The sequence below is a fragment of the Heterocephalus glaber genome, unplaced genomic scaffold, assembly GCF_053883595.1.
Source record: "Heterocephalus glaber isolate CG9 unplaced genomic scaffold, H.glaber_assembly_v1.0 deba00001564, whole genome shotgun sequence".
NCBI lineage: Eukaryota > Metazoa > Chordata > Mammalia > Rodentia > Bathyergidae > Heterocephalus > Heterocephalus glaber.
The window spans coordinates 11,797,127-11,817,275 of record NW_028258351.1 but is presented as its reverse complement, the minus strand read 5'-3'; the positions used below and the strand labels follow the sequence as shown (position 1 = coordinate 11,817,275).

Below are 20,149 nucleotides of genomic sequence, written 5' to 3'. Positions count from 1 at the left end.
ATAAGAAATTTAGAAGCCTGGCATGGTAGTGCATGCCTATAATTCCAGCATTCAGGAGACTGAAACAGGAGGATCACTGCAAGTTCAAGGCCAGCCTGAACTACACAGCGTAACCCTGCCTCAAAAAAAAAAAAAAAAAAGGAAAGTGTTAGTGAGATGTCTGGGAGGCTGGCAAAGGCAATAAAATAGAAATTAAGACACATGGTTGCTTCTTACTAGCTGTGTGAACTAGACAGCTCATTCTTTGGCCTGTTTCTTCATTTATAAAATAGAGTTAGTATAAGGAGTATCTACTTTATAGATTATTGGAAGGATCAAATAAGCTAGTGGGTGAAAATACTTCAAATTAAAGTGTCATGAAAATGCATGGCATTTGTTATTCAGGTAGAGGTCATTTAGTTAACTTAATTTCCATAATGGTCAAATACATAGCATTTTGCAAAATCTTCCCTTTCTTGCTGCCTTAAATGTTACTAGTATTCACAGTGAATTCTTCATAAGCTTGTTGTGAAGCCATCAGGATATATGGCTATCAGTTTAATATCTTCAAGAATATTGTTCCTAGAAATGTTGCTGCAAAAGCCCAAAGATGTCCTCCTCCAAATATGAAAGAGGCTGATAGGTTAAAACTAGGCATGAGATCATCCAAAAGATGAAGACTGGTAATAACACTGTAGTCTTATCAGAAAAGGTTAAAAAGAGACTTTTAATTCCAATTATAAGATTTTTGGAACACATCAGATTTTGTCAACCTAATAAAGAAAATAAAGTTTAATTTCCCAAATTTTTTTTATTAAAAATGGACTGTCATCAGATATCTTACTGCAAAGATGAAATCTCACAAGAACAGTAAAGTTTGCCATAATAACAAGCTTTGAACGAACATTTTTTTGTAGTTCTCAAATTTGAGAGATTTTTGTCATTTTAAAAAAACACTATTTTCATTTTTCCATGAGTCATGGACCAACATTTTCCCACAAGAATTTGTTTATTAAAATGACTTTTAAGTTGTTAAGGAAAGAGGAGTGGGAGAGAAGGGAAAGAGGTGGTATTCAGATAAGTCTTTGTAAAATTAGGAAAACAATTCCAAGTCCATTTCTTAAAAAAATCTTTATTATTTGGTACTCTTTTGATGTAAAAAGACCAACCTGCTGTTTTAAAATAAATCCACAGTTTTCAGTATTTGTACTTTAAAAGAATGAAAAATACCCAATCAACCATAGTAGTCTCATGGCATATCCAAAGCTCATACCACAAGGGAACTTCAAACATATTTTATAACATACTCAAATAATTTAGTTATGGCTACCTTAAACTCGGTATTTCTTAGATAAAAGTTTTGTACAGGTCATGCTTGCGGTTTTAGAAAGTACTGAAGTAAATGTCTAGGAGCCAAATATGTCTATGTGGCATTCCTTTGCACTTGAAAATATTTTAAAGTTAACAACTTTGAATATGATTGAAGTTCTGTATCCTAAATAGAGTACCAATTCTTCTAGGATTTCCCTGGCAAAGTTTCTTCTGGCATTTTTGCATATATACAGTTGTCAGACTTGGAGGGCAATGGAGGTATAATAGCACTGTTTAGTTTTTTGGTTAGCTTCATGAGAGCTGAACAGATGTGCAACCAGTGGTATAGGAGTTCAATGACAATATTACCAAATTTCCATACTTCGATTAGGGAATGAGCTGCATCAAAAAAAATGTTAGTGTGAATAGTTTTGTACTTTTATTATTATTATTATTATTATTATTATTATTATTATATTTCATTCTGGGGCTCGAACTCAGGTCCTTGCGCTTGCGCAGCAGGCGGCGAAACTACTGAGCTAAATCCCCGGCCCCTGTACTTTTATTATTAAAATAAATTCTACTATTATAATTAAAATTCATTAGATAGGTTTTGAGTCAAAACCATAGCAGAATCTTGTTTAAATATGTAGTTACAAGAATACGGACAGATACACTTTGATAATAGAATACTACACAGCATTTAAGAATTAAAGAATTAACACTATATATACCATTATAGATAAATCTCAAAAACATATTGAGCCCCAAAAGTAAAGTGTAGGGTATTATGTTCATTTGGGTACACTCCAAAAGCAATTTTAAACTTGCAGAGTAGTATTATGTTGTTTATGAATTCATGAGGAGGCAGTAAAAGGAAGACAACTGCTAACCAAATTCATAATAATATGGGAAAAGAGAATGGGATCAGGAGAGGTAGAAAACCTCAACTGATCCTATTTTATTTTATTTCTTTAAAAATGTCAGACTCAAACATGGTATAATTTTAAGGTTGAATACAGAACATAGCTTTAATGATTACATAAGCGTTATTCTCTATACTTGTATGTGTGAAATATTCTCTAATTAAATTTTTTTTAAAGGGAGAAAGTTTTATTTAGCTCACAGTTTGTACAGGTTTCAGTCCATAATTGCCTGGGTCCAAGGCAGGGTGGCATGGTAGACAGGCATTGCAGAGGAGAAAGAGTTCATGGCAAGCAGACGATAGCAAAGCAATAAAGGACAACCACAGCTCTTTCTATTCCTTACATTTTATCCAGGGTACTTAGGGTAGGTGGCACTCACACCCTTAAACCTAGGACCCTTGACCTTAGCATTGTACCATGAATCAATCCCAGTGTCACAAACTCTAGATTCAGCCACCTCTGAAAATGCCTAACATATGACTGCATGAGGCTTTAGGGGGACATCCAGACACAAACCATAACATTCCACCCCTGGCCCCCCAAAGACTCACGTATATCCCTTTATGCCAAAAGCATTTAGTCCATCTCTAAGAGTTGCCAAAGTCTTAACAGTTTCAGCATCGCTGCAAAGTCCAAGTCCAAAGTCTCCTCTGAGATTTAAGGCAAACTCTTAGCTGCAAGCCCCTGTACAAATGCAAAGAAAGTTAAACACTTCCAACGTTCAGTGGCATGAGATAGACATTTCCATTGCAAAAGTTACAAGTGGGGATAGCAAGGAACAGGAACAAAGCAAGACCAAAATCCAATAGGGCAAACATTAAATACCACAGTTCCACTTCTAGCATCCTCAGCAATCTGTGCCACATTGTGAACTCCAAAGGGCTTGGATGGCTCCAATCCTACAGCACTTGTGGTTGTAGCTCCCATGGCTTCCTTCTTTGGCTGGCTCTGCTCCTTCTTTGCAGCTTTCCTTGGATAATCCATGTTCCTGGCTTTTCCAACCTTCTGGGGTCTCCATAGCAACTTCGGCTTCACACTCACAGCTTCACACACTGCCCTTTCAGGGACACACTGCCTGGCTTCCCAAGCCCTCTTCTGAAATCTGGGTGGAAGTCTTTTTGACCCCACAATTCTTGTATTCTGCATGTGCCTAAAACCAGCACCACATGGATGACGCCAAGGTCTGCTGCTATCTGGAATAGTAGCCGGGCTTCCTTCCCTCTTTGCTGTATGGGTCCAATGCCTATGAACCAAATCCAGAGGACAACTTCCCTAGGGCACTGCCATTCTGGAACGTGGTTCCCTGGGTCTCTATTTTTAAAGCAGTCTTTCACTTTTGCAATTTTGAGGCTGCAAGGCATGGAGTCCTGCTGCTTCTTGTGATGCCCTCAAGCTATCTTATCTATTCTCCTGTTCCTTCTCAGCAATCAAGATCTCCTCTGCTCTATCTTTGCTGTCCACAGCTTTACTGGAGCTTCCTTTATGGCCAAACTCAAAATGTTTTAAATCATCCTCCTGAGCTCTTTGCTCTTGATTTTCAACATAAATCTGGCAAAATCCCCTAACAGTAACCATGCCACCCCCTCAATATTAGACTACCTTGAAATTTCCTTTGACAGATTAGTCTGTTGCCTTTAATCTCAGTCTCAGGCAGTCTCTGGACACAAACTTTCTGCGAAGATATAACACATATTGTCTGGAGTCCAATAATCGATGCAGCCCTTCTCAGCAGAAACCACCTCAGTCTGGTCTTTACTGGCAGAATTTCTATCAATGCTCTTTTCTTCTGAGCTCTGACCACAATCTCCCATCGAGTACAACCTAAAGTGTTCCAAGTCTTTCTCAGCTGGCATCTCTGAACCTTTCCAAACTCTTCCCACAAGCCACTCCTAAAGGCTCCTGAATCACATGGTCAGGTACAGTCACAGCAACGACCCCCCTTCTCTGGTACCAAATTCTGTCTTAGTTACTTAATACTGAGACAAAATACCTGATGCCCAAAGTTAAAGGGAGAAAGGATTATTTAGCTCTCAGTTTATAGAGGTTTCAGTCCATAATTGCTGGCTCCAAGGCAGAGTGGGATTGAGAGGAGAAACAGTTCATGGCGGGCAGATGGTAGCAAAGCATTAAGGGGAAATTAAAAAAAATATATAGTTACTGCCCACCATTATATGTTTGTATTTGTTAAACTGAAAATTACTAAACTGCCATTCGTAAAAATTATTTTTCTTAAGAGTCAATGACTAATATTCAGATAGAATGGTATAATGGAAAAAATACATACCTTAGCATTGATCTAGATTCTACCTCAACTGATGTTGTGACCTGCAGCATGCCATTTAATATCTCTGAGCCTAAGTTTCTTTTTCCGTAAAACAGGGATAATACTTCAAGATTGTGATGAGGATAATGAGAAAGATCTGTCACAGTGTAGTTGCTCAGAAATACTAATTACCCTCTTTCTTTCAGGTATGTCCCATCCTCAGTACTATGTTTTATTCATTTTTGTTATTCTTACTAATTCAGTGGTTAACTAAATAAATATTTGCTGATTGAAGTTGAATAAACATTAAATATAATTGAGTAAGCATTTAAATATAAATCTATCCATAGCTTATTAACAATAATGATAATTATCTAATATAATTTTAAAACAGAGCCTATTTTATTTCCTGTCTTCTACCAACACAAGGAATAAGGTTTCCTGAATTAGGTTTAGTTTTCCTATGGTTTTGAAGGTGTTACTACAACAAAAGTCACAACATGTGATGGGAAAGGCACATAAAACATGTACAACGTTCACAAGTTTCTGTTTTTTATTTGAAGATGACTTTAAAATGTAGATATAATTAATTTTCTAAGATTCTTTTAACAGAGTCACTGTCTTCTCATTCAATTTTAACTGTTCAATAAATGTTGAATTGAAACAACATTAAATCAAGGAATAATTTAATTTGGTTTTCAAGTAATAAAAGTTTTTCCAGATGATAGCTCAATAACATTAGTGACAGTTATCATAAAGACAAAAACAGATACTGGTCATGAGAACATATTAAACATACCTAATTCATCTCATTTTATGAGCATTATTAGATCAATCAAAATATGTACATAAGATATTGAGAGTTCATTTGTTATACTGCTATCTCTTGGCACTAATTAGCTTCCTGGAAACTTTAAAAGGCAAAGATTACTTTGATTATCTTAATGTTCCAGTGTTATGAATCTAAATAAAATAAAATACAAGTTCGCCCTAGGATACTCCTAAAAACCAGTCCTAACTAATTTTCTGAGATCAAACAGCTCTGCTGATCCTCACAGCTTTATTCTGCCATTTCTGAATACCCATTAAGACCTCGGTACCATGGATGCCTGCCATAGTGTTCTTAGCTGAACATCCAAAGGAACAGACCCCTATCTGAAGCCATCTCCATGGTGATTCAAGGACACCAGGATGGGGAGAGAGATTGCTCCCTTTCACAAGACCCTGTTGCTTATTTCCTGTCTTATTGTTGTCAGGGACAAAAGCTTCAAACCTGTCTGGGATGTGGTTCCTGTTTTCTTGTCCTTTTAGAGATTGATGTGTTAACTATGGCTCTAATGATTGTTCTAAGGAAGTGTTTCGCACTGTTGTGTTCTCCATTAACAGTTGAGCGCTACTGTCCTCTGGTGGTGGAATAGATGCCAGCCCTTTGCAAGCTGGCAGACAACAGAGCCTATTATTCCCATGCTTAGCAATTCTCAATTCTTTCAAGCAGATCTATTTTTATTTCTTTTATATGTTTTTTTGGGCTTTGCTTTGGCAAAGGTTTATTATTATAATAAATAATAATAATAAATTTTAAATAAATTTTAATAAATAATTTATTAAAATTATTTGAATACATCTAAGCTATAAAGATTTCTCAGTCAAGCTGTGAATCTTTTCAAGGATCTATTGAAAAATCTTCTATTATGGTATTTTTGTGGGTTCTAGTTTAATCAAACTTTTAATTACATAGGGAATTCATTATGCTGGGAACATTGAGCTATAAAAAGGATATTTTAAAATTAAAACTCCATTTATGGGTCTCTCCTTTAACTCTGGGTTAATTAAGTTAAATCCTTTAGGAATTATAGATAATTAGCAAAGATGAGCAAAGCAAAAAGAATGAAGTATTTAAGTTTCAAAGTTCAAAAGCTGAGATGCAACTGTTCTTTTCAACTACCAGCTAGCCCAAGATCAACAGCTTTTCTTGTTTTTTTGTTTTGGTACTGGGGATCGAATTTAGGACCTTGCACTTGCAAGGCAGGTGGTGGCACCACTGAGCTAAATCCCCAGCACATCAACAGTTTTTCTTGAATTCTCCTCTCCATCAATCTTTTAGTTTTAGTTCTTTTACTTTTATTGCTTCACATTTCCTAAATCACTCCTTTACATTACTGCTGCACAGAATGTGCTGAAGGTCCATGCAATAATATGTACTTAAAAGGATATGTGTGTGCAAATTTCAATTATTTAATTATTTATTTTTTGAGACAGGGTCAGGCTGGTCTTGAACTCACTATGTAGGCTAGGCTGGCCTCAAATTCTTGATGATCTTCCTGCTTCAGCATCCTGAGTACTGGGATTACAGGGATGTGCCACCACACTTGGCTCAATTAGTTTTATGTAGACAGGGGAACTTATTTTTGCCATGGCAGTCAGGCACTTAATATGTCTCTGTTAATGTAATGTGGTCCCACAAGCTCTGTAGGATACTGCCTCCCAGGCTTTTCAAGAAAGAATCAATGTTAAATGGGGAGATAAAAAACACATTTTTGTTGAGTTATCAATGTTTGGGTGAAAGTTTGTTCCAAGATGCACACTGCATTCTTCTACTGCAAGCATAATTTCTTTTTTAAAATTTATTTTTAATTAATTTTGGGGTTTTTTTTGTGACAGGGTCTTGCTGTTCAGTTCAGGCTGGCCTTGAACTCATGGCAATCCTCCTGCCTCAGCCTCCCGATTGTTAGAATTATAGGCATGCGTCATCATACCTGGCTTTGCAAGCATAATTTCTGTGTAATATTACATGCACTGAATTTTTCATCATGAATACCTCTAAATCAAATGTATGAATTAAAATCAATCCAATTCATCTCTTAAAAATTCATAGTTTAATGTAGTAGCCTCAAACTTTTGATTATTGTACTTCTATCAGTAACAAATGTTGACCATATATCCCAATATGTGTGTATATATATTTATTTTAAATAATTTATAAACAAAAATTAGACATTAAACTTTGATGAGGTAAAGCCATTATGAATAAAAGGCCTATGATATTTTTCTGGGATTCCAAAGGATAGTATTTTTTCAAACCATCTGGATGCTTGTATTTTATTCTGGAGACCATCAAGTTAAAATCTGAAAGAAATGGAACAATCTTTCTCTAGATGATTAACATACATTCAGTTTTGCTCCTTTCTAAAGTCCTACTAAGAAACTAAAGAAGGAGAGTACATAAATCACAAAGATGGAAAGATGAGGAAAATCAGTCTTTCACTCCTACTTCTTATTCTTCCAATCTTTTGTATAGTTGATGATCCTGCTTTCAACTTCACTGTAAAAAATAAAGCAATAGAACTTCCACAGTCTCTCATCAGTACATCTACCCTGATACTAAAACCAGAGAAGGATCCAACCAAAAAATAGAACTACAGGCTAATCTCCTTAATGAATATAGATACAAAAATCCTCGATAAGATACTGGCAAACTCAAGCCAGGCTCAGGAGGCTGAGGCAGGAGGATTGCCATGAGTTCAAGGCTAGCCTGGGCTACATAGTGGATTCAAGGGCAGCCTGGACTACATAGCAAGACCCTGTCTCAAAAAACAAAACAAAATAAAACAGATACTGGGAAATAGAATGGAGCAAATCATCAAACAGATACACCACAATGAAGTAGGATTCTTCGCAGAGATGCAGGGATGGTTCAACATATGCAATACATGACATTAACAGAACCAAGGACAAAAAGCACATGATCAACTCGTTAGATGCAGAGAAAGCATTTGACAAAGTCCAACATTCATTCATGTTAAAAACCCTACAGAAAATTGGAATAGAAAATCTTTGTCTAAATCTGATAAAAGCCATCTACGACAAGCCAACAGCCAACATCCTACTAAGTGGTCAAAAACTGAAAACTTTCCCTCTAAAGTCAGGAACAAGACAATGGTGCCCACTATCACCACTCCTTTTCAATACAGTTCTGGAAACATTAGCCAGAGCAATTAGACAAGATAAAGAAATAAAAGGAATATGGATAGGAAAGGAAGAAGTTAAATTGTAATTATTTGCTGATGACATGATACTCTACATAAGAGACTTCAAAAACTCCTCCAAAAGACTCCTAGAATTAATAACCAAATTCGGCAGCATAGCAGAATACAAAGTTAACAGTCAAATCAATAGCATTCCTGTCTGTGAATAACAAACTCACTGAGAGAGAAATAGGGAAACAATACGTTTCCAAATAGTATCAAGAAAAATGAAATACTTAGGAATCAATCTAACAAAGAAAGTGCAAGACCTATACATTGAAAACTACAGTACTCTGAAAAGGAGATTGAAGAGGATATCAGAAAATGGAAATATATCCCCTATTCTTGGATAGGCAGAACCAATACAGTAAAAAAGGCCATACTTTTAAAACCATTATACAGATTTAATGCAATCCAAATCAAAATACCAGTAGCATACTTCATAGAACTAGTGAAAACAATACTAAAATTCATATGGAACCAGAAGAGACCTAGAATAGCAAAAGCAATTCTGGACAAGGGTAAGGCAGGGGACATCATGATCCCCAATATGAAGTCATAGTACAAAGCTACAGTGATAAAAACACCACGATGTTGGCACCCTCCCCCTGCCAAAACAAAAAACAGACCCTAGGATCAATTAAATAGAATAGATACAGAAAAAACTCCAAGCACACTCTACCTTATCTTTGACAAAGGAGCCAAATATCTTCATTGGAAGAAAGATAGCTTCTTTAATAAATGGTGCTGGGAAAAGTGGTTTTCCACATACTGAAAATTAAACATATCTTTCACCATACACTAAACTGAAATAAAAATGGATCAAAGATCTATGTATTAAAACAGATACACTTTGGGCCGGGGATTTAGCTCAGTGGTTTTGCTGCCTGCTACGCAAGCGTAAGGACCCGAGTTTGATCCCCGGCACCAAAAAAACAAAAAAGAAAACCAGATACACTTCATTTGCAGAAAGATAGAATAGGTAAAACTGTTGAAGACATAGGTATAAGCAAAGATTTTTTTTTTTTTGGTACCAGGGATCAAACTCTGGACCTTGCTCTTGCAAGGTAGGCAGCGGAACCACTGAGCTAAATCCCTGGCCCTAAGCAAAGACTTTTTGAACAAAACCCCAATAGCATAGGAAATATTACAAAGAATCAAAAAGTGGGATCACATCAAATTAAAAAGCTTTTAGGGGCCGGGGATTTAGCTCAGTGGTTCTGGTGCCTGCCTCAAAAGCACACGGTCCCGAGTTTGATCTCCAGTACCAATAAAATAAAAATAAAAAAATAAAATGTACATAAGAATATCTTAAAAAAAAAAAAAGCTTTTGCACAGCAAAAGAAACCATCAACAGAGTGAAGAGACAACCCACAGAATGGGGAAATTTTTTTTTACCAGTTACTTTTCAGATAAAAGGCTAATATCTAGGATATATAAAGAACTCCAAAAATCAGTTCCCTCAAATTTAAAGACTCAATCAAAAAATGTGCATCTGAAATGAATAGACATTTCTCAGATGACGAAGTACAAATAAATAAATATATGAAAAAATGTTCAACATCACTGATCATTCAAGAAATGCAAATTAGAACAACACTGAGATCCCATGTCACTCCAAAAAGAACAGCTAGCATCAAGAAAGCAAGCAATAACAAATGTTGCTAAGACTGTGAAGGAAAAGGAACCCTTTTCTGTTGTTGGTGGGTGTGTAAACTAGTACAACCACTATGGAAATCAGTATGGAGATTCCTCAAAATATAAAAGCTAGAGGTTCCATTTGACCCACGTATTCCTCCTCTAGATATCTTCCTGAAAGAGTTAAGAGCATCATATTATGGTGATATATAAAAGCAGTAAAATTTGTAATAGTTAAATCTCAGACACAGCCTATTTGCCCATCAACAGAGGATTAGAGAAAATGTGGTATTTATATACAATGGAGTACTACTCTGCCATAAAGAAGGATAAACTTGAGTCATTTGTAGGAAAATGTATACACCTTGAGACCATAAACTTAAGTGAAATAAATGAGACATAAAAGTTTAAATATTGTGTTGTTTCTCTTGTGTGAGAAACCCAAAGGGTAAACAAGGAGTATAATGGAGGATAGATTTTGGGAAGTAGGAAGAATATGTTCAAATGAGAAGGGGAACAAGGCAGGGAAGAAAGGGAAGGGAAGGAAGAGAAAAGGAAAATAAATGAATATAAGGAAAAAATGGAAACAAAGCTTTTGTAAATGGGGAGGAAAAGAAGGATTGAAGGGGGGTATGAGGAAAAACAAAGAAGAATCATAATATATTATGTACAGATACAAATTCTCTATGATGTATGTGATCAGTATGTATGACAAATATCTATTAATAAAAAATATAAAGTTTAAAAAATTGTCTCTACTCAATCTCTCCTCCACTTTGCAAATCTCCTATTCACCAATGAATCCCAATTTTATATCTCCAGCCCAGAGCTTTCTCCCAAATTTCATATTTATTTATCTATTTACATATTCATATCTCTACCTAGATATATAATAGACATCTCAAAGTCAGTATGTCAAAAATCTGAACACTTGTCAACCTGTACTAAAGCCTGCCTCGTCAGAAGCAATTCTACAAATTTGGGGGAAAAATCATTTCACAATTAAATCTTGATTAGGGCCTAGTTTTCCTGCCTACAGGCCAGCTATGGCATATCAAGACATAACTCCGTTTTAACCTCTGGTCACAGCTAAGACCTCAACGGTCCAGTGATGTTGTGATGTTCCAGGGCAGGATGACATCAGCTGAAGACATCCTGGGAGGAACAAAATCTTCATCTGCATAGTTCTTCATTGTCCTAGGATTATCGCTGACACCCTCTGAATCATCTGCTACATTTATTTCTCCAGAGGTACTGGAGGTAATGAATAAAGGTGTGGCAAGTTCTGGGTCTTTCATCTTTGCTGCCCAGAGCAGCATTGATCAGGCCCAAAGCTCAGCTTCTCTAAGTCTCATTTCTGTCTATATATTAATTAATTCTCCTCATGCTGTCGTGGCTCAAAGGAGACTAAGACTTAATGCAGGGGCTCTAGTAACATCCCCTTTCCCTGTTCCCTACACTGCTTTACCTATAATGTTTTCCATTTTAATTGATAGCAGCTCTATCCTTTCAAACCATGGAATCAACCTTGAGTCTCTCTGTTTTTAACGTGTCAAGATGTATTTTGATTTTAACTGTAATGTACACTGTATATAATATGAATACTTTTCTCCATCTCCACTAGTACCATCTCATTTGATTTCCTGCAGCAGCTCCTCTAGTTGTTCTCTCTGCTTTGGGGGACTACAAACACAGGAGAGGAGAGGAGAGAGAGAGAGAGAGAGAGAGAGAGAGAGAGAGAGATATTATCATACTGAAAATACAGTGTGAGCATGCATACTAAATACTGAGATCCTATAGGCATCTCCCACTAATCCTTGAAACTTTGGAAGAGAGGTTATTTCCTTTCTGGGCAGAGTACTGGAAGGATCTTATTAGAGGCAGCTGACAGCCTAACATAAAGAACCTAGAGATTAGAAATTCCCCTTAAGGGCCACCGGATCACTGCAGTGAAGTTTGGTTAACAAGCCCCTCTCCAGAGCCTTTAGTTAGTTAGTTTACTTTTATTTATTTTAGTCTCACTCTTAAATATGAACAACCATAGATTACCAGACATCCAAGGAAAACCTCTAGCATGAAACATGAGACCCAAACACTAAAACAGAAAGAGGTGAAAAACAGGGAGAAGAAAACTTCAAGAGATAATTATCATTAATGCCCTCAGAGAGATATGATGAAATAGGAAAAAAATGGCATAAAAGAAAATATTTAGAAAAGACAAGAGCTCTTAGAAATCAAACCATGCAGATACAGAAAAAAGTAAAAGGCATAAGATGATAGGGTTGAGAGAATTTCTGAATTTCTCAGAAAGTGAAGCAAAAAGAGAGAGCTAGAAAATACAACATTTTTTCAGTGCTGAGGATTGAATCCAGGGCCTCACACATGCTGGACAAGAGTGCTACCACAGAGCTACATCCACAGCCTGAGAGAATTCCCTACCACACACACACACACACATACACACACACACACACACACACACACACACACACACACACAGAGAAAGAAAGAAAAATCAAGCACTGATATAAGTTAGAACACAAATGAACCTTGAAAACATTATGCTAAGTGAAAGAAGCCAGGCACAAAGGCCACCTAATTTATACTTCCATTATATGAAATGTCTAGAATAGGCAAATTGATAGAGACAGAAAGCAAATTACTGGTTGCCAGGCAATAGGATGAGAGGAAAGAAGTGACTGCTAATGGGTGTAGAGTTTCTTTGTAGAGTGATGAAAATCTCCTAAAATTAGATAGTGGTGATTGTTGTATAACCCAGGGCATATGTTCAAAATTGCCAAATTGTATTATTTCAGAGCAGTGAAATTTATGGTATGTGACTTAGGTCTCAATTTTCAAAAAAGATAATGGAGTAATGTCTTCAAAATTATATTTCCCAGCGAAGTACAAATCAAGTGTGAGGACCGAATGAAACATTTTCATACATGAAGTGTCTCAACAATATACTATCCACGTACTCTTTCTCAGAAAACTGTTACTAGGGGTATGCTACCTCAAAACAAGGGACTAGAACAAGAATAAACCAAGAGAACAGCAAGATAAATTCCTGTGATAGTTTCAAAGAGAAATTTAAGGTGGCTGAGTAGCAGGTCTAAAGATAGAGGAAGACTTCAGATGGGAAAAAAGTGCGCTCTATGGAAGGGATGGTTTTGAGAAAAAAATAAATTGGAACTAAAAAATGTTAGCTGATAATGCATGTTTGTAATCCTAGCACCCTGGGGAGCGGAGGCAAGGAGGATTGCAAATTCCAACCCAGCCTGGGGAACTTGGCAACTTAACGACTGAGGATGTAGCTCAGTGTGTAGGCCCTGGTTCAACCCCCAGTATAAAAACATAGACAAAACAAAACAAAAACCCCAAAATTGATAAGATTGGCCCTATGGGACATTATATGGAGAGAAAAAGGAAAGAGGTGGGAATTATCAAGAAGTACAAAGAAATTGAAGACATTTTAAAGTAAAAGGCAATTATGAATTTAAAAAGTAAAAATGAAGATTAAAATATACTTCAGTGTTCAGCTGCAGATAATATTTGCATAGGTGAAATAATACAAACATTTTAATTTAACCCCAAATTATAATATAACTATATTGGAAGGATGGGGTAAGACATGAATGTGACAGAAGTAAACCCTCATCTAGAACAAGAGGAAATCAATTAGTAAGGTTTAAAACTCAAAAGACAGCACTATGTGTATAATATTCGAAGTGGATGTGCAAATCTCATAAGAAACTGTAACAGTAAAAATTTTGCCTCTTGTGAGGCTATCTGGGGAGAATAAGAATGGATAGACTAGTGACTTTTAAAATATTTTTAGTTTTATTTGACCATTTAATGTACTTTAATAAAAATACATAATTTAAAAATCTTTTTGAGATAGATTAACATTCACTAAAATGAAAAAATGAATTTCAAGTTAAATAGAAAAATATTCTCATTGAACTAATTTTAAAAGGCTTTAATCAGAAATCAAAATAGTAGTGTTATTACCTAGACAAGTTAAAACGATTTTTAGCTGTTTCTTCTTTGGAAGTTGGAAAAACTTCAAAATTTAAAATCAAAAGGAGTGATAAGGAACAGAAAGATAGTTGCTGCTTTGATTTTTTTTCCCTCTGAATAACCTGGAACTGAAAATGGAAAGGATCTGCACGGGGAGTCAAGCATCCAGGTGCCAGGTATTTCCCAAACCCCAGAATAGCCTATTATACTTTTTTCCTTAATGATGTGTGAGTAGTTGGCTAATAGCTTAAAGGGACCTTTAAGAGGTTCTTGCCAGGACAAAGGGAATCTGTTCTAAGGATTCCTCTTTCACATGATATTTCCTCTTCCATAGTGTGAAACCTGTGAGCAACTTATAAATGGCACACTCTAGGCTCTTTGTTAAAAACAGGTCCAGTTGGTAGAAGGCAGCTCTTTCCCTACAAGGAGGAAGCAATGATTCCAAAAGGAGCCACCACTCAGGACTACTAGGTTAAAAAAAGATGACAGAAACCTGTAACTTGATCTAAGTCAATGTTAGTAATATGTTCAATTAATAATATAGAACAATATACTGGAACAACAATATTGTATAGAACAATGTACTTCTCCATTTTACACTGACCCATTTAAAGAATCAGGCACATACTCAGAGTTACAGATTCAGTCCAAGCACTGCATTGCTATTTGTCATCTTTTTATTTTTTGAAACAGGATCTTGCTAGGTTGCCCAGGCTAGGCTGGAACTTCAGATCCTCCAGCCTCAGCCTCCCAGAGTGCCAAGGTTACAGGCATCACTACCACGCCCAGCTTCTGTATTCCTGTTTGTTATTTCTGGATGATTGGTAGGATTTTATGAAGGGTTCCTGTTTGGTCCTCAGTTGTGCAGTGGAGAGTGAACCAAAGAATTGTGTCTCACTTTTTGTAGAGAGTAGCACCCACTAGTGCCACCATGGTGGTGGCAGTAGCGATTAGGAAAAAATCTCCCAAGGAAGGAGACTCTTGGACGAGAGTTAATTAGGACTGTGAACCCAGTAATTCCTCCCTTGTTGCCAATAAATCTCCCTTCAGTCACTTTTAGAAGATCATTCTGGTGCTTTATTGATGAAAACTGTGAATTTCTTTACTGATGGTGATAGCATCAAGGCTCTGACTGTTTTGGCTGAGGAGAAGCCTTGGGACTCCTGTAGAAGAAGTAGAGAGCCTGGGGCACTCCTGTCCCATTAGGGTCTGTGGACTTGGACATGCTTGAATTTAGGCTTGGGAAAAAGGTATGGCCACTTGGCCGGAACACAGGTTCTAACACATCAGAGATTCTTGTCATACAATGGGAGATAGCTCTTCTTGCATCTAGGTTTGAGAAGATTTCTCATCAGGCAACATCTGTTCAAACCTCCTGAACAGGTCTGGGGACCCTACAGAAGGACCAGGTAAGGCTGGCAACAGAGATCCAAAGTGGCAGGGTGGGGGTGGGGAATTAGCTCAGTGGTTCCAGCGCCTGCCTTGCAAGCACAAGGTTCAGAGTTTGATCCCCAGTACCAAAGTGGAGTGTGGAGAACAGCCTCAAGGAGGTGGGCGGGTCTTGCATCTCCAGGTAGGAGAGACCAACTACTAGGAGTACCTGAAGCAGAGTGACACAGGGTAACAGCTATTGATGTACTACTGAATACACAGCTATCCACCCAGCTATCTGCAAGTGGTCACTGGAGTCGTAACCCCCACCAGCTGGGGGGTATGTCAACAGCATTTATATGCAATGGAGCAGTCTTGGCAAGCCAGGCCTGCTGAACAGAGCTGCTCAGTGCTACATTATAGATGATTGGCTCAATCTAAAGGCAGGCCAGGGTCACTAGAGTTCCACCAGAATGTAAAATACCCCTCCCTCAAACTAGGGTGAAAGGGATGAGAGCTGGGAGCAGAAACTCTAAGACAGTCTAACATATCACCAGCCTTAATTCTATCCTTTTGGTAAAAAATCATTAGTTTAGGAGGTGTGGTGGGCTGGGAGCTCTGCTACTCAGCACAGCAGTTTGTCCCCAGTCTAGGCTGAACCTACAGACATTGTTGATGTAATTTCATGCTTTGGGGGGGCCATTGATTAGGTGCCTTAGTTAAAGCTGCTAGAAGGCCACATAAACTTTGAGCAATAATAGATTGCCCTGCTAGGAGATTTTCCTCCTGGCATAAATGGAACATTGCCCCCAAAGAGTTCCTCTCCTTTCTCCTACCCCGGGAGTTTAGAATTTCCTGATATAATTGCATCTGAGGAAGAGAAGATTTGTATCTGGGTGGCCTATGAGCTTTTTTAATTGCTTCAGAGACTGTGATAATGCTAAAGGTTTGGTGGTGGTGACAGGGGAGTTTGTGTTACTAGTTGAGGGCTGATGCCTGCTCTGCTAATTGCAGTTATAATTCCTGCCACATGAGGGGACTATTGGAAAGCAGAAAATGGTCGGGAACGTTGTACATTCAGGCTGCTCAGGAATCAACTAGGATAGTTCATCGTAGGGTAGAATAAAGATCTGGGGATGTGGCTCTGTGTAAAGGTCATGGGTTTCATTCCAAGCACCACTTCCAAAGTATATAGTGAACAAGTATTCATTTTTGTTGTTGGAGTTGTTTTTTGATTCCTTCTACTAGCACTTTAGAAGTTATACCTGTAACACCTATGAATCCAGAGGCTTCCATGAATGAATTCAGAGCATAAGACTATAGTGGAAGCCCTATTCCAAATAGGAATTCTTAACTTGATTCACATCAGTCATGCTCCACATTAACTCATTTTAATATTTATGTGAATCTCATGTTCTCTCCTGTTCTCTAACAGTCCCAAACTTCTGGAATGATCTCTCTTCTGTCCATCTACCTCCATGTCCATCTTATGTCCATCACAGTTCCACCCCCCTGCCCCATGTGACATAAGTCCACTGCCTGAGGAATGTGGCTGGCTACCTCTGGGTTGCCTTTTCTTTCCTAGGTGTTTCTCTTGGCCTTGTATATATGTATTAGAGAAATGCAGAAACCATCTGACTAGGTCTGGAGTCTCCACAAAGAAGGGGAGAGGAAGGAGAGGTATAGGGCTGGGAAGCAATTACTAATTTTTCCAATTAAGGAAATTAGTTTTTTTGTTTGTTTGTTTGTTTGTTTTTGGTGCCAGGGATCAAACTCGGAACCTTTAGCTTTCGAGGCAGGCAGTGGAACCACTGAGCTAAATCCCCGGCCCAGGATTAGCTTTTCATAAGAAAGTAGAATCAAACTTTAAATGGATTTCTTACTGGCTCACTCACATATATAGCCTGAGGTGTCTAGTGGGGGAATACAAACTAGTGGAGGAATATGAGCTTGTATTTGTATATTTACTTTTGCATGTGACCTACTCTCTGAGGCCAAAGAAGTGTCACCTTCTCCAGCCTGAGAGCCTCACTCCTCTGCTGTCCTAATGATTCTTCTCTTCCAAAAGGTCTGTATTATTAGTTTATATAGACTATGTAGATCTATTATTTTCTTTGGTTTTTTTAATTGAAGCTAAAGATAGTAATAGCTTGTTTGCTCATTGTCCCTATTCTCACTGAAGCATTTTCTCTCTCTCTCTTTCTTTCTTTCTTTCTTTCTTTCTTTCTTTCTTTCTTTCTTTCTTTCTTTCTTTCTTTCTTTCTTTCTTTTTCTCTTTTGAGTGTCTCATTGTCTTGCCCAGGCAAGTCTCAAACTCCTGGACTCAAGTAATCTTTTTTTTTTGGTACTGGGGATTGAACTCAGGACCTTGTGCTTGCAAGGCAGGCGAGGTGCCACTGAGCTAAATCCCCAGCTGGACTCAAGTGATCCTTTGGCCTCTGTCTCCTGAATATTTGGGACTATAGGCACACACTATGAAGCCTGGCTTCAGTTTTTTAAAAAATGAATATTACACATATACTAAGTGGGAGATAGATGCACTTTTGAATTCTCATATGTGTAGCACAGATAGTGTCTTTGTTGAATATAATAGATTATAGATTGTGTCCCTATTTTTACAAACTTACAATTATAACATTTTCTCCTAAAAATTTATGAGCCACTTGCTTTAATAAAAATATCTTAATTACAATTGCATTCTATTTCTGTTGGTATTGATTTAGACTGTGAGTAAATGGAAATTTACCTCTGATGTTTTTATCAATGAGCTGTAAATTAACTTTCACATGGCTAGCAGTTGGGTCAAAGGCACAAATACGCTCCACTAAGTATTTGTTAATATACTGTGAATAAAGAACAAAAAGAAAAGTTATGGAATCACTAACAAGTAGAGATACAGTGCCCAGTTCACATGATTACATTTATATACATTTTAAAAAGATCAAACCAACCTATAATGTTAGAAGTCTAGATCATGGCTATCATTGGGGCGTGTGGGTTGGGTGGTGGGAGTTTAGGGGCAAGGGCACAAAGGAGGACTTTGGGAATGTCACTAAATGTTCTGGGTTTTTTTTTTAACCCAGGTGCAGGTTACATACATGTGTTCATTATGTGAAGATTCTTTCTTTTGTACACTTATGAATTGTGCCATTATAATTCATACATGTAAATTTGCATAGGTTGTTATTCAACAAAAAGAGTGGCTAAAAAAAGTACAAATTTACACTTATCCCAATTTTCTAAGTCATCCGAAAATTCCAACTCTGGATGAAAGAATAGGATAACTCCATTCAGGATGTCATGTACCAGGTTTACATTGGCTTCGAACTCCTGGGACTTGCTGTCTTGAGGAGACTTTGGTTCTGCTTGAGGTTTATGTTCATAGAGTAGCAGTGACACAAAGCCCACGGAACTGAGTAGTTGGAGACATTCCCGCAGCTCCTGCAGCATGATTCAGAAAAAGAGAATTTCTGCCCTCTGGACTTCTCCTGCTTTTTCAATCTCTGGAATAACAGAATAACATCTTACACTGTTGTTCAGTCATATACATTCTGAGCATATAGGATTCTGAGCATATTCTAGTAAACATTTTTCTTCTTCAGGAAAAAAGATCAGGTCCTGTGATTTCTTAATTTCTTTGGCAATAAAATCGAAAGAGAGAAATGCAGGTCATAGGAAAGAAGCTTTGAGAAAAGACAAAAACTTGGCTTTTAGGGTTAGTTTAAAACATACTCTTTCACTTACTCTGCTTTTTAAAATATCTTTTTCCTTTTTTTGTGAGAATGGGGCTAATCCTTACTTCTCTGGTGAGCTATGGGAATTAAATGAGATGATATACATAAAACATGATATACATAAAAGCATATAATCTTAGGCTTTATATATAGTGAAACTCAGGAGTTTTCTTCTTCCTTTTCCTCTTGCTCCTTCTTTCCTTCCTCCTCTGCTCCTCTTTTCTCCCTCTTCCTCCTTCTCTTCTTCTCCTCCCCTTTCTTTCTCCTCCCCCTCCTCCTCCTTCAGAGACAGGGTCTTACTATGTCGCCCAGGTTGGCTTCAAACTCTTGGGCTCAAGTGACCCTCTTGTCTTAGCCTCTTGAATAGATGGGACAACAGGAGACTACCACCATGCCTAGTTTTCCTCTTTCTTATCCCATTCTACATAATGGTTAGAAACTGGCCTGCTTAATGTCAAATACTGTTACTTTAATTCTTTCCACTTCATTCTAACCATGAGTTTCTATGCCTCCTTCTTCTTACCCCCCTCTCCAAGCTGGTATTATGCTAGTAGTAGCCTAGTAGATATGGAGTCACAAGAACTGAGATCTGGTCTTGGCTCTGTCACTAGCTTGCTATTGGACCTTGGAAAATCCATTTTACTTTTGGGTTTTAACTCCTGTATCCATAAGATCAGATGTTCTGACTGGTTAATGCTGTGTAATGGAAAGTGCCTCAAAACCTGGGTTTAAATCTAGCCTTCACCATTTCTTGTTTGCTTTCTCTGAACCTCACTCTCCTTACCTGTAAAATGGGTGTATCACCATTTAGATCATAAGATTATAAGGATTAAATGAAAGGACATACTTAAAGTGTTTAAACCATGATGGGGCATTTAATAA

The 20,149-nt window shown here is 37.4% G+C and overlaps 1 protein-coding gene across 1 annotated transcript in view; it reads right to left on the bottom strand.

The window, feature by feature from the left end:
* Positions 1-977: 977 nt before the first annotated feature.
* Positions 978-20,149, bottom strand: part of Efcab5 (EF-hand calcium binding domain 5) — a 151,186-nt gene continuing 132,014 nt past the window's right edge. The window contains 3 exon segments of the mRNA XM_087192040.1: positions 978-1,689; positions 18,280-18,376; positions 18,750-19,036. Coding sequence (XP_087048166.1) covers positions 1,496-1,689; positions 18,280-18,376; positions 18,750-19,036 — 578 coding nt within the window. The 3' untranslated portion in view covers positions 978-1,495.